The sequence below is a fragment of the Argiope bruennichi genome, chromosome 2 (assembly GCF_947563725.1).
Source record: "Argiope bruennichi chromosome 2, qqArgBrue1.1, whole genome shotgun sequence".
Classification (NCBI taxonomy): Eukaryota; Metazoa; Arthropoda; class Arachnida; order Araneae; family Araneidae; genus Argiope; species Argiope bruennichi.
The window spans coordinates 74,044,221-74,060,688 of NC_079152.1; the positions used below are offsets into that span (position 1 = coordinate 74,044,221).

Sequence of the window (16,468 nt, forward strand, 5' to 3'; positions counted from 1 at the left end):
CCTTTAGATTTGTGACCTATCTGTCAATATATATTTTATTTGATCTCTCATTAGAAGGAATGATTATTATTATTTTTTTTATCTTCCATTATAAGGAATGATTATTATTTTATTTGATCTTCCATTATAAGGAATTATTATTATTATTTTTATCTTCCATTATAAGGAATTATTATTATTTTTTTTATCTTCCATTATAAGGAATTATTATTATTTTGTTTGATCTTCCTTTATAAGGGATGATTATTATTTTGTTGGATCTTCCATTATAAAGAATGATTATTATTTTTTTTATCTTCCATTATAAGGAATGATTATTATTTTACTTGATCTTCCATTATAAAGAATTATTATTATTTTATTTGATCTACCATTGTAAGGAATTATTATTATTTTATTTGATCTTCCATTATAAGGAATTATTATTATTTTATTTGATCTTCCATTATTATCACTTTCATTGAATTTTGCAACTTTTCAGAATTTTCATCATTATACTTTTTATGTAATTGTTTCAATTTTTAAAAGTTATGTTTTATTTCATTTAAAAATATTTTTTTACAGATGGTTTTAGCAATTAGTTTTTTTCGAATTTTTTTGCCTTATTTTTGTATGTTTTATATCTTCTCTTTTCCTCTAGTATTTTCCCTTTTATGTATTTAGAATAATTTATTTAGGAAGTTCATTACTAATACCACTTGAAATTTTTTTTAATTGTAACGTTAATATCAAGGATTTCCATTTTTGCTCCAAATGCATTTAATTTTAATTTTCTTGAGAATGGAAGCCAGTATAAAAATGTCGGAGATATTTTACTCTCGTCTTTCGTGTATTATTTTAATGGGAATTTGGACGGTAAAAACATTTATTTTATTAATGCGAAGTAATTTGAGTGAAAATCAGTGATTACAGTGTTTTAATACAATGAAAATATATAACTAAATTTGATTCCAAATTCGATACAAATTTATAGGAATGTAAAATGTATTGAATTTCATCCTTCTTGCTTTTAGAAACTTGGTCTTTTGTACGTGCTTAGTTATAATATTGAATGCTTTGATGTATTAATTTCAAAATTTGTTGTAAATCCATACTTTTATTATAACTCCCAAAATATTCTCTAATTCATTGTATTTTTGAACTAGATAACCGGTGTTTTTCACAGTTAACCCTTTAAAGGGCCATTTTTTTCTAGTCATATTATGTTAAAATATTTTTAGGCTTGAAATTAGAATAAGAAAAGGGATTCATTTAGCTTATTAGATAAATTTAATTTGATTAATTAATTAATTTGGTTCATTAATAATTAAGCAACAAATCAAGACACGTCATTTTGCCTGAGATAAAGAACTGAAGCATCTAAGTTTCTGACTTACTAAAACAATTTGTCAGAACTTATGCCAACCTACATAATTTCATACAAAGATTGATAAATTTGGTGGGAAGCATACTTCCCACGGACCTAGAAAGGGTTAAGTAATTGTTCGAAAATTTGAAGCAAATTTACTGTTTTGGTGAAAGAACTTTAATACTAATTTCGATAATGTAGTTTGATAAAGATGAGAGAAGGAAAAAAACACCACGAAATTTTTTTTTTTTTTTTTTTTTTTTTTTTTTTTGTGGGGTTTGAAATGTGAAGATTCTTTACAATCTTGTCCACTTTCTTTAACAATAAAAAAATAATAGAGTAAAATTTGTGTGTAGAAAAAATGTTAACATATTTTCTTTTGTAAATAATACAACTTAGAAAATAATAGAATTAACGAGTAACATTTTCTATTTTCAATTAAAATTATAATTTTTTTTTAAAAAAATAACAATTATTTAAAAGCATTATTTCAAATACTTCAAAGAGCAGGTGTTATCAAATTTTATAATATTACAATCTTATTTATATATTGAAAATAGTTATTGTTTTATTAGTTATTAAAAAAATATTATAGAAAACAGTTATTATTTTATTAATTATTTAAAAAAATCTTTTGTGATTTTTTTAATAACCGGAAATTCTTTTAATTAACTCAAAATATTGATTGGCTAATGTCTTTTACGAATTGAAGGTAAAACGGATCCTATTTTTATCAAGAACATTTAAAGCAATGCATTTTTAAAAATTATAATGAAAAATGAAAGAAAATAATTTAATTCTATATCAGTTTAAATTTGCTCTTATTAATGAATATATTATAATGTATATATATATATATATATATATATATATATATATATATATATATATATATATATATATATATATATATATATATTGAAGTTAAATGGATTGTTTTTAACATTTTCAGTTATTTAAGAAAGGATTTCTAATAGTCATTTTACTTTCATCGTATATTAAAACAAAAACTGAATGGAAAAATAAATCATGATAGTTTTGATGAACAAAGATTTTCAGTAAACTATAAAATGTATATTTGTTTTATCACTTTTGATTTAAACTATGAGTTTTTGGTGACGTTCTAGATACCATATCCTGAGGGAATGCTAAATGAAGAACATTTTTAGTTTTTTGACAGTTTATTTGCAATTTTACTCTGCTCCTAAATCCCTTTGCTCAAACTTTATAATATCTTTAAATAAACAAAAACATATTTTCCATTTCGAAACTATACGGAAAGGCAATGTAATTAACTTTTTTTTTAATTTCACGAATGCTGGATGAAATTCAGTTATATATAGATCTGTGAAATGTTATGTATCTATCCTGAATTTTTAAAATACGACATAGAAGGTAGTACTAAAACAGTAAAAAAAATAACAAGTTTTGAAAGTTGAGATAAGGAGAAATAGTAATGACTATTTTGACTGTTTATAACAAAATAATTCGGGGAAAATTTTGAAATTTTATTACTGAAGAAAAATCATTATTTATAACACATAGTGGGTATTTTTATATGAAAATGATCATCTTTGTTGCAGGCAAGGACGCAGTGTTCGGTATAAACGAATCAACAGGTCGTGACAATAAATTTCGGTTTTATTAATGATTGGACTGTGCAAATTGTGGTATTTGAAATCCTTTCAAGGCAGAGAGATGAAGAATTGTGATGGCTAGGATGCCAGTTGGGCATTGTCTCCATATCAAATATCAGAATTGCAATCTAATGAGATAGACTTTGCAATCCTGATATTTGATTCCGATATTTGGGATTCTGATATTCATACAATTACAGAATAAAATCTTGATGAAGAAAACTAAAAATCCTTGCAGGGTAGTCAATGCAATTGTTTTGAAAAGGATTTTTTTTTCTTTTGCAAAAGTTTCATTAATTTTTCTACTCGTCACTGAACCTACCATTTTGCAAAGGTATCATATCCAATTTCTTTTCACAGTTTCTTTTTTTTTTAATTTGTGTGCTTTGCAATCCTTTAGTATTGATTCATATATTAATAGATTCATATCTACAAATACAAATAAATATAGATTAAGAAATGTCATAAATCGTGATCTAGCAGATTTTAAGCCTAGTGGTCAACCATTTTTAAAAAGAAAGTTACCTCTTTTCCAAGTTCTGGAATTGTTATTTCTCTGCAATAATACTTTCTCAATGTTACTTCTTATCGACATTAAGAAATGTGCAAAACGTCAAAAAATTCTACCACTACATATCAGCTAATTATAAAGATTTCTACTGTGAATTAATAAATAAGTGGGCCACAATTATAAAGGTTGAAGTGTCTGAACAACTGTAGCATCCTTTTGTCCTAAACTTGCCTATTATATCTCAATCTAATAAGGTTTTGTTATATATTTTTTAATTTTATTTATGTATTTTATTTTATTTTACTTATTATTTTATTTATTTTTTTGCGATAGATTTCATAAAATACTTGTCTATTAGAGGGGAACTGATCTTTCTCAAATCCAGATTCAATTCGAAAGCAGGTTATTTTCTCACAAGAAAATTATTTCCATGGGCATCCTATAGGACTATAAGCAAATAATATAGGCATTTTTATATCATGCGTAATATTATGATGGTATAAAATTACTGATATTTCTGGAAGTATTAAAGAAAAAAAGATTTTATTTTCTTCCTTTGTAAGATTTATAAAAATGAAGATGATTCCTTTTTTTAAAAGGATGAATTCAATTGTAATGCTAAAATCTTATTTTGAGAAAATTTTGTTTCACTCTTACAATTACATTGTTGTTTACATGTGTAATTCTTTTTTATAAACTAAGCACAATAACAAAGAATCCTAGTTACTAGATCAGGAACAATTTTTTGTCCCTGATCTAGGAACAAAAATAAAAGCATTATAAATGTTTTTCCAGCATTATTTTTATGTTTATTAAAATATGTCAATAGAAATAAGTCTCAGAAATAACAAGAAGGCATCGATAAATCGAATTCATCTAATAAAATAAGATGGTCATCTTAATCAATAAATTTTAAATTTAAAAAATTGCAGCCCATGTTCATCAAATGAATCTTAATTTTTTTTAAATTAAATTTAGCTCTGTTAAGAAAAGCTAGCAGTTACTAATTTTTTCTTCTTTTTTTTGTATTAGTTTGGTATAGAATGGAAAATTTCGCTTAAAAATCTAATATATGATTTCACCTGAAGCTTTATTTTTAACTAAGTTTGACCTAATGAAATTGAAAAAAAAGTCATTCACACTATAAAAAATTTATCTTTCTGACATCTTTGCTGTGTTTACAATTCAACAACTTATAATCGCTGATAATCGATATTCACTATCGATATCACATACTAGAGAATTGCAAATGAGACAAACGACAACGCGCATCGCAAGATAAGTTCGAAGGTTTATCGAAAATTTGAGTGTGAAGCAAGATGTTAAACTATAAAACGGTAAACTAATCATAGAAATGTTTTGGTGACAGAATATTTCGTAAAGATAAAAGGATTTTTTTTTTAGTTGAATGAAGCTTAGAATAACAAAACATCATAAGCAATTTAAAACGATTGCCGAAGATATGCGTTGAAATGTATTTTGTAATTTAAGTTTCTCTAATCTATATAATATTGATTTATTAAAGACTAAACGCCATTAGCAATCAATTGGAATTTCCGAGATTAATTGACTCAAAACATTTTATTAAATGTTTTGTGTGAATCGACTTTCATGGCTTCTTCAACAAAATATTTTAAATTGTGAAACATTTATAATTCGTATTGTTTTTGAAACCTTATGCCATTCTCTTTATTGTACCAATTTTCTATTGTATCAGCTCAATTATATAACCTGGAAAGACCAATAGATTTAAAACTAGATGCATTAAATTTTTTTTCACTATTATTCAGTAAACTTTAATTGAAAGAACCATAAAAGTTTTAAAGAAAAATATTAAAAGAATGATTTATTTTAAAATCTACTGAATATGATAAAGTAAGCCGAATATACACATCTTAATCATTTACAATGGGGAAAAAGTCAGGGTGAAATGTTAGTAGCGACGCTGAAAGCAATTTGATCTTCACTTCATCAATGAAATATATTGTTTTTACAAACTCAGGTTCTGCAAAGAAATCTTTACGACGTTTATTGGAACAAAAATCTTTATTAACAGCACAGTACAGAGACACTCACAAAAAGACACAGTTTTAAAGAGACAGATACATATATACTCTAATTCTACATATGACATCATTTTGTGATGTAATTAGGAACCAATCCGTGACTGGTGCACATGACATCACTTTAATCCTTACGTCATAGTTTGAGGCCACGTACGTGATCAGGGAAAGTTTAAGGATAAATAAATGGCAACAGTTGTAGAATTTTTTTAAATATATTTTAAAAATTAATTAAAAATAGAAAAAAAATTATAGTTAAAAATATTGGTTTCATTGGATAGATATTTTTAAAATTTTAGGATGACGCAAAATTGTTTTGTGCTGAAATATTCTCAAAATCACAATTTGGATTCACAATTTCAATTAATATTTAATTAAGTAAAATTAAAAAAAAACTTGTCGAGAGGCACATTCCCACCCTCTAAAGTAATATGTGCCCAGTGTGATAACTCTTAAGTCAAGCTACCTGACCTATGAAGTATTAATGCGCAGGTACTCACACATTCATCTGTATTATTAATAGGGATTACTAGAAAGAAGAAATTTTTATTACGAACGTAACAAAGTGGAAAACAATATAAGTAAATGTAGATCAAGCATAGCCAGTCAGTATAAACGCGCCATAGTAAATCAGCCGTAAGAACTTACATAAAGATTATATAATTTAATAAATTTTCGGTCGAAGCAAAAATATTTTTACTTTTCACAAATTTTTGTTGGTATTCCCTTCATGTCAAAGGAACTTTTTCAAGGTCTCTCTGCTTGTGACTCAATCCCGAAAGTTTCAAAAAAAGATATTATATTATTCTGAACTAAACCATGGAAAATTTTCCTTCTGTTACATGGAAAAATTGCAGACTCTTTTTTCATATGAGTAACAAAACTAAAAAAAACTAAACTATGAAACTATTTCAAAATTATTTTGATTTTAGTAACTTATATTATGTTCTGAACAACATTGTCATTTCTGATTACTCATAAATGAGCAACATTTTCCACTAAAAATTGGGTTTATATATACCCTTAAACACATTTCTGCAGCTTGGTAGTATTTTCTCATTTGTTAATTGCATCGTATTTATCTGTAAATTTTTTTTGGATAACCGATTCTAGCTTATAATATAGCTTGATCATGGCTCTGAAGGTTTTTTTTTCTGAATTCTTTGATTTTAAAATCAAATTTCAAATTGTGATTTAATAGTCAGTTGAACCTTTTTATAGTTAAATTCAAAAGTTTAATAATTTTAAATTAAGTTCAATGTATTTATGAAGAAGAACAAGACGTCCTAAAATCTCATGGTATTCTTTTAGATTATTACCTCTTTCCAGCTTCCCTTATCTGTACATTTAAAATAATAAGCAAAATCAAATTATTAGTTTTCTGACCCCAACAATTCACACTGATATCGCATTGATTTATTCAATCCAAAAAGATTCCAAGGTCTTTTTATGATTTTTTTTTCGGTTTTTTTTTTGAAAACTTAAGAATTCAAAATATGTAATCAATGTTCTTCTACCTACCACAACATTTTGCAAAGATTTCAAAAAATTAAAACTTAGCAGAGCCCACAGATTCAATAAGTAGAAGTTGGTATTTTGCAAACATAGCTAAGCAATTTGAATGCCCCATATTCATTGAGCAAATGTAATCATTTCTAATCTCTATTTCTATCTATACTACTAATAATAGTGAAAGTGCTTGTGTTGGCGCTCTACATTCCAGATCTTTTCATCTAGAACTATCGAATTTGGCCGATATATGTACTTCGAAAGAGCAGAAACGTGCACTTGATAGCGATTGTTTTTTAAAAAATTTCAAATATAATTTTTATTAAATAAAAATAATTTTGAATTTTGGGTTTTTTCCGCGATAGTTGCCAAAAATATTATTTGCATAAAAATAAATTTTACACCATTTAAAAATTAAAAAACAATTCTTTTAATAATACTAATTTAATAGCGGTATCAATTTTTTCTGAATTTTGGTAATTTTCTAAAAAAAATTTCCTACAATTTCCAACAACAGATTACATTGTAGCCCTGAAATTCAAACCGTTTTCTTTGTTTCGTCCAATGTTTAATCGCTTGATTTTCTTCCACTGTTAAAAGCTAAAGAAGAAAGATTATATCCGTGTTGTTTATAAGACAAATACAAAAGTGAAGTTACGATATTTCAAAATTTAGATGATAGATGAATCGTTACGTTTATAGCAATAGGATTATAATATTTATAGTAACAGGAGTGCCACCATTAGAACGTTTCATATACACAATAAATAAAACTTTAGTAAGACAATTAAAATAACATGGTTTTAGTGTCTGATAATTTGAAAGAATTTTGGACATGAAATTACAGTTAATCGAATTACCTGAAACAAAAGATAACCAATGGACCAAAAGATAACGAGTCAGATATTCAATTAAAGTGTTGGGTTATTAGTGTACAATACAAATTGGGACGAAAAATTCTTTAGGAGCACGCAACATGTTTTTAAATATGTCTAGTTTAAAATAAAATTTTCCTTTATTGTAATAAGACAGGCTTCATCAAAGATGAAGGACATGATTAAAGTAATATTATTAATATGGTGGGAAAATAGCTCAGTGCAGGTCAGTGAAAGCGACTAGCATTATAATAAATACAAGCTTAAACACATCTTTATTTTTATACACATATCTCACTTTGGTCATAGCATTTTCGTATAATACTTTATACATATGATTTGTATATTAAAAATACATTTACATTTTATTTACATATTATACACTTTATACATATTTTTTGTATATTAAAAAAAGTTAAAAATAAATACTCGAACCTTTAATCCGGAGCATCGCAGAATGATTGTGTTTAAGATTTGATTCATGTAGTTTAAAATTCCATATTTAAATGCATTCCGTAATTATACAGCAGCGATAATGTGCACATGAAAAAGCGAGTTTTTTTATTATTGTCATTGTTTTATATTGTTTTTTTATTATTGTCATTGCTTTATATTGTTTTTTTATTATTGTCATTGTTTTATATTGTTTTTTTAATATATGCATGTATATACACGTTATAAGTAAAATAACGATACTTAAGTTAGTAAGATATACGCAAATATATTTTTAATCTATTAAAATTTTAAAAAACTATTCAAAAATAAAATTGTATCGCTGCAAAGTTGATTTTTTAATTTTTTTAAAATTTCAAACAAATTAAAATTTTGAAAAATCCTGTCTTTTTGCGAATTTACTATTCTAAACATAACTGCGTGCCAAATTTGATGGCCCTAAACCTGACGATCTGCTAGAGTTTTTTTGAATGATTATGTCAATCTGTATGCCTCTCAAAAAAAGAAAAAAAAAAAAATTGAAGTTGAAATTGAAAATTTTTTTTTTATTCATCAATTTATATTCAATATTAGGTCATTCAATTTATTTTATTTCATATTATCTGCTAAAAAAACAGATGCCAATTAAAAACTTTAAATCTTACTTACATATATTTTTTATGATTGTTTCATATTATTTTTTTTTCTCTTAGTATGAGATGATATTCTAACTAACACGAATCCATCTTTACTTTTGTAAGATAATGTGTAAGAGGTGAAATTTAAACAGCAAAACGTGAAGATTCCAAAAGACTGTGCTTAAGATCTTCACTCTAATTTTCTCTTTATTTGTTATGCATGTTTTATTTGGGATTAATAAATGGTAATCAGTAAAATTACTAAGACAAATTATCTTATCGAACAAGAGTTTTTTTTTAATTTATCGATAACTTATGTTATATCTGTTCTCTTATTTTATGATTCTTCCTCTCGTGATTACTGTGTAATCTTTTATTATTTTTTTTTGTTTTAAGCTGTATACGGAAACATGCTGTACAGGAGAAAAAACACTTTATAAAAATTTAATAAGTATGTTTTTTAAAAGCAATTATACTTAAAATTTGAGTAAGGAATAATGAAAGACAATATAAATAGTAGAGTATTTTTTAAAGAAAAATGATATTTATACATTTTGATATGAGAAACTTATTGGTTTCTTATAGCAACTAATTATTAGTTTGGGTAGTACATATATTTAATTATTTTACATCAATTTAAACGTATAACAGAACTGGTAACTTTTTGTCATTTTTTTGTGTCATCATGCATAAAAATGAAAATTTATACCTCATTTTTATGAAGAAATTTTTTTAAGTGTTTAGAAACAGAAATAAGCATTGCAAATTGTGTCATTTAGCATGCACCACCTAAATATGGCACGTAGTACCTTACGAACACGCATCTCTTTCGAGATAACTTTTTGCTGCACGCAAGCAAATTAAGTTGGCTAAAAAATGTAAAATATCGAGTTTAAAGCATTATATGGTGATTTTAAAACTCATTATTGAATTGAAGTAAAAACCATTGGAAGAAGAAATGACCTTGCTATTTCAGAAGAATAGAATTCAAATGATCGAAAACTTAAAGGCATTTTCTACTGCTTTTTCGCTGCTGAAAACTGATTCTGAAACTGAAAACTGAAAAAGTTGTCTATCACTCGGTTGGCGAAGGATATGGTGCATAAGCCGAGAGAGATAGAACATGATAACTCAATTCATGCAACTCTCATACATATATTGGTTTGTAAAACCTATTCAGAACATTGTCTTGCAGGCAAATTTATTCTTATCTATATACTAAAACTAGACATAAAAATTGTAATTCTTGAAGATTTTTTTTTTTATTTCTTGGCGATATTTTTTCAACTGTAAAGGTTTTATCAATCTTCAGTAAGTTGTAATGGAAAGCTCTTTTTGAGGATCACCAAAGTTTAACTAAAAGTTGTCCCAAAATTAACACAAGATTTGAATTTGTCATCGTTCGGACAGTAAAGTGTTGGCAACCTTATTAAAAAAACCATTTGACAGCTGACAGTTTAGGGTTAGTAAAAACGCAAGGTTACACCATAGAACAACGTGTTTTCATTATTGAACAATATTTTAATAATAATGAAAGTCTGGCAACAACAGTTCAAAAGTTTGAAAATTTATCCTCTAGATCGTATGATTTAACACCATTCGATTTCTTTTTATGGGATTTGAAGTCAAAGCTCTATGCCAACAAGCTTACAAGCACGCTAGCATTCAAGGAAGAAATTCAACTCTGTATCAACGAAATTCAGTCACATTAATTCAAAATGGTCATGGGAAATTTCGAAAAAAGAGTGCGTATGTGCTAGCAAAGCTGTGGAGGCATATAAGTGTTATTTCATACATAACCCTATACTGTATACTTTACGATTCAATAAATTAAAATTTAAAGGAAAAATAACCATGTTTTTTATTTAATGCCAATCTTGAAATCTTACGTTAACACATTGTTCTATCATGTAAGTTGTTCTATCGTGATAGTTTACCAACCCTAATGATTTTTTTAATATTGTTACCAACACTTTACTCCACGAATGGAGGCAAATTCAAATCTTACATTAATTTTGGGACACCCTTTATAATCATCCTTTGATGCAGTTTTTAATTTGCCATTTTCTTTTGTGCAATCACTTCACAAAATATCTTCAGATGCTATACAGAATCTATTTTTCATTATATATAACAAAATGGTGCAAAAGTGGAAAATTTCTGTTGCTGAGAAGAAATGTGGAGTAGACGGCCTAATCATGAGACTTTTGAGGTTTATCTAGTTCACAATGAGCTAATTGTCAAGAATTTTAGTATACCTTTTCGATACATATGCTGGAGTATTGGTGAACGATTCACTTAAAAATCTGCTGCAACTTCTTTGGTCTGAGTCAAAGAAGAACATTAATTGACATTTCATCTTATCTATCTTGCCATCTTTCATCTCCAGTATCGCCATCCATCTTATATGAAGCAATGTTATGCTGTAAGTTCTTTGTCCCCTTTCCTTGTAAAGTTACATCTGATTACTTTATGTCTCCTTTAGAACCAGTGTACATTCGCACTACACTTTTATGTGAATTACCTTATTTTCATTTTTGTTTTAACAATCTGAACAATAAAGGAAAACAATGAAAAGATAACCTATATTTTACAAAATTAAAGAGCAAATTTCACATTTTGAAGTGATATATAACACAAATCTGACTATTTAAATTAGTTTTCCTCATTTTAAGTCAAATAATAGAAAAATTTCAATTATTTAACAGTAATCTAATAATATTTCTAATTGATTTAAACACTTGTTTGTCGAAACTCAATTACCGTCCCTGAAACTTTCCAAATGAGTTAACTCTAGTATTAAAATGAATGTGGTTTTTACATAATCAGCTAATGGAATTTGAGTTTTATTGCTAATCTTCTTTGTGTACATATTTGAACATTCCAAACTGAACAAGAGTATAAAAAATGTCAGCTCCTAAAAAGGCAATTAATATTTAATACTAACCTAAAATTTCATATAGGACTAGTTCTGAATTTTAGTCGGAATACGTTGAAGTTTCAGAAGTAAAGAGTTTGATATTTAAAAAATTGTGTATTGAAAGTCCTAGCAATTTTTGCTTTTATTGTTTGGGCACTTATTGGGACTTGCTACATTTAGTTACTGCGTGCTAAATGACGCAAGTGTTCATCCTCTATTGACCTTTATCGGCTTCAAAGTAGAGAGCGATGAAGTGTAGAACATAATGGGTTCGTGGTCATTGTTTTCATTATGATTATTGTTGATACTGTTTCGATTTGGATTCCATTGTGCTGTTATCTCTTTATTGCAATCGTATTCTACATTTACTTGAGAGGCACTGAGTTTCAACTGCTTGCAGATCTTTGGAAACATATGATTATTCAAATCTCAGTATGCTCAGGCGGTATGGGAAGCTATAAGTACACCTACAATTAAAGCAATTAGAATTACAAAAATATATTACAATATATTTTACATTATTAAGTCATTACGTTAATTTATATAATATATAGCAGTAATTTTTCATTTTGAAGTTAGAGGTGGTAAAAATTCATATTTATAATAAATTTAACAATTTTATTACTAACAAGTTGTTTCATCGCTGAAAAAAAGAAAACGAATAAATTTAATATTCCAAAAAATAGATATTGAGATATAGTATAATTATATTTCAAAGTGTGTCTTTGCATTCATTTAATGTGTAATTTTATAAGACGATTGTTAAGATCCTATTCTAATGATAAAATAAGTAAGATTAAAATATACTATAGAGATAAATTTATTTTACAATTTTATTTATTTATTTTAAACGCCTTTTTGGTTGTAAATCCGAGTTTTTATGTCATCTGATTATTAATTAGCGTCGTTTTCAACTTGGATTTATTATTACAGAAATCTATCGACAACTATTTTTTTTTTTGAAGGTTCCAGTTTGGAATGTGTGAAGATCTAAAATTAGCCATAAGTTCACGCTACAAATCAATTTGGGGAAAGATATTATTAATTCTTTTTTAAAAGTGGAAAACATTATCAAATAAATTCTCTTTAATTCAAGCAAGATTATATATATATATATATATATATATATATATATATATATATATATATATATATATATATATATATATATATATATGTGTGTGTGTGTGTGTGTGTGTAAGCAAACTCGAATCCTGTCGGCTTTTTAATATGTAATATTATTTGTTGTGAAGCATGATGCAGTTTGAAGACAGTGAAAAGACTTATTATCTTTTTAAATTCTTTTTAATCCATCGGGTAAGCATAATTATTTACAAGCAGAGACGCGGACAAGACGTCCGTCACAGCGCAGTGCAAAAGCCAGAGTGGGGAAAAAAAGGGCCGAAATAAACTATCCCTAGCCTTATATAACTCCAGATTTTGACAGGGAAAATATTTCTTCATTGTGCCAATATATCACTAAGATTCTGATAGGGATTTCTGACGCATGTCGATCACATGCAAGGGAAACACAGGGATCTTTCAAGAAAGAATGTGCCCACTGGACATTTCCACACACCCCCCCCCCACGCCGAGCTTGCGAAAATATCGGCGTCCAGCTGACCAAGCAACTCCACAAAGCCTCTCCTGAACCAATCAAGTAGAGAAAGTGGAACTGGACCACGAAATAAGAGAATATTTTTAGAACGAAGTCACTATGGGCTAAACTAAGATAAAATCTTGGAAATTAATCAAACCGAAATTAAAAGTCCAAAATATCATTACATATATATATTCACATACACGTGAAAAAAAAATTGAAACAAAAAAGTTTCTAAAAGAGCGAAAATCAAGGTCATAGAATGACGATGAATTCCGGAAATATGCTCATCCTTTCGCTTCTCTCGCCTTAATGAGATAAAATCGTTCATTCAATCAAGCCCATTAAATACAAATCTTGCGATTAGAAACTTAATGCAGCGCCATTCTTATATCAATAACAAAAATGAATCAGTTTAATTTATCTTTTCTCTCTTATTCCAACAGGTGAGCTATGGACAGATGTCCAGTCCCATGGTCGGATACTACCCCACCACCTCCCCTTCCCACTCCACCGCAACAGCGTACTCCTACCTCCACACAAGACGATCCTTCCGTTGACGTAGGAGGTGGCTCTCCGCCTTCTCGTCGGACTTCCCCCAATAGTCCGTCTGCCGGAATACAGTCGGACACTATCCAGCTTGCCTACTCGTCGGCCGTGGAGAATCCGACCGAAGGGATGACGGTGATCCGTGGCCTCAAGTCCCTCAGCCCTGGCGATCACAGTCCGGCTGCAGGAGAGCAGCTGGTCTACCAGACCCTCGGGGATGGCAACGGATTCATGGGACAGTATTATCCGGGGAGCTTCAGCCCCAATCCGCCGCCCCCAGTGGGTTCTCCGTCCGCCTACGAGAAGTACAGTTATGTTAAGGTGCCTTGCTATCAGACAGCGGACTTGCACATGGTGTCAGGTAAGAGGGCGACCAGATCTATTGTATTTCAAACCGACAACTGGGATATGAAACGAGGCATGTTAAATGAAATGGGTGTATATGTGTTGGAGAGGGATAAAGTGGAATAAAAGAAAATCAAATAAACTAAAGTAAAATAATAAAAATAAGAATAGATTTAATAAAAATATTTTGTAAAAGCATTTTTATTAGTGAACTAAAATGTAATATTTAGAACTTATTTCAATTCAACTTCTTTAATCTTGAATTAATAATTCGCTATTGCAATACTTACAAATAATTGTAAATATTGAAATCAATTCCTTATTTTTATGTTCTTGACAGAAAATAGGATTAAATAATTGCGTATTATTCAAAACACAATGCTGTTGTAATATCAAAATTCTAGACCTTCCTCAGGGAGGTAAAAATCGATTATAAAACACTAACATGAAATAAGTCAAGTTAAATAAAAGTGTGCAATAATTCAGAAGCAATGAAATAGTTAACTATAAAACTAAAAATTCACCAAAAGCTAATTTTTAATCTTTAAAATGGAGTCTATTGGAATGCTTTTTACTTTCTCATGCACAAAGTATAGAATACAATCATCAAAAATTTGTAACTTCCAGTTTTGACGAATTTCCATGTGTCTCACCTCCCTTAGTTCTTTGTTTTCGAAAGACACATTTTTTGGCATTATATCTGTCTGCCTGTTAGTCCGTCCGTCTGTGAACACGATAACTCAAAACCACTGTGAGCTGGGCAGAGGAATCTGGCATATAGACTTAAGACCACATTTTTATATATATCTATCAAATTTTGAATGAAATCCATTCAAAAGAAATCTTCTCACCTGTCTGTCTGAATACAAGTTTACTCGGTAACCGCAAAAGACAAAGAGCTGGATAGATACAATTTCGTGTATAAATTTAGCATCTAAAATGTAGATTCATATAAAATATTGAACTGTCCAATATTGATAAAACTGTTAAAGGATTGATTATCTGTCTGCATTTTGAAAGCTTGTCATTGCAGTTCTGTATCGAATTTTGGTTTCATCCGGTCGGAAAAAAGTCGTCCAAAATATATATTCGCATGGTAGATGTAGATTCAAGAAAAATATTCATGTCAAAGGTCTGTACTTCATAATTATAGTTCGCCTATTTCGTAAATCATTCGCGATCTTATCTTAGGTTACAATTTTATGACAGGGGGAGGTAAGATGTTTATTAGAAATTATACTAGAAATTTCAGAATTATTTTCTCTGATTTTATAAGGAATACTTTATTTATAATTAAGAAAATCGGTTAATTCGGAGCATTTGATTCAGATTCGGGATTATTCCTATTCGAGGCATGTTTATTTTCCTTTCAAAAAATCAAAGGAGAAACTAGCAATATGAGATTATAAAAATCAATAAAAGGCCTAACTTAAATTCTGGGCTTCAATCACTCATAGTTTCATGAATAGGAATTTCGAATAATCGCTTTAAAAGTACAACTGAAAACTTAAGAACCATAACTTAACAATCTAATTTTATGGGATTATGGACAACAACAACAACAAAAAAAAAATCTATAAAATCTATTACGTGTGATTTGGCTTTAATGGTTCCTCCAAAAGGCTTCTTGAAACTATTTTTTTAATATAAAAAAATAACAAGTGAAATCATTCAACGTTAAAGTATTTTAGTAATTCTGAATATATATCATATTTTTTTGTGATACATTAGAAAATTCTCACTAACTTATTCAATAAAAAAAATTCACTATTCTCAAAACAAAACTCAGGCTTAAAGAATAGTACTGTGTTTTTATTCTGATATTTATATACAAAAAAGTACATACAGTAGAATTTTTCATCGGCGATTTTTCTAAGAAATTAAATTTTACCTGCAATCAACACAAAACTGAAAAAAAGGCTAAATAAACTCTTGACTTATAAAGAATTTATAGAAACTAATAAAAAAAAAACTCCTCTGAAATCAGTAATAAAGTCAACTGCAAACTGACATGAAAAATATATATAGTGGTCTGTGTTAA

General features: G+C 27.9%; 1 protein-coding gene across 6 annotated transcripts in view; it reads left to right on the plus strand.

Moving 5' to 3' along the window:
- LOC129956931 (GATA-binding factor 5-A-like) overlaps positions 1-16,468 on the plus strand; it is a 74,294-nt gene that overhangs the window by 22,700 nt on the left and 35,126 nt on the right. For all 6 annotated transcript variants that reach the window (XM_056069012.1, XM_056069029.1, XM_056068989.1 and 3 more), the window contains exon 2: positions 13,980-14,443. In XM_056069012.1, the coding sequence (XP_055924987.1) occupies positions 13,987-14,443 (457 nt within the window). In that variant the 5' untranslated portion in view covers positions 13,980-13,986. The remainder of the gene's footprint in view (positions 1-13,979; positions 14,444-16,468) is intronic.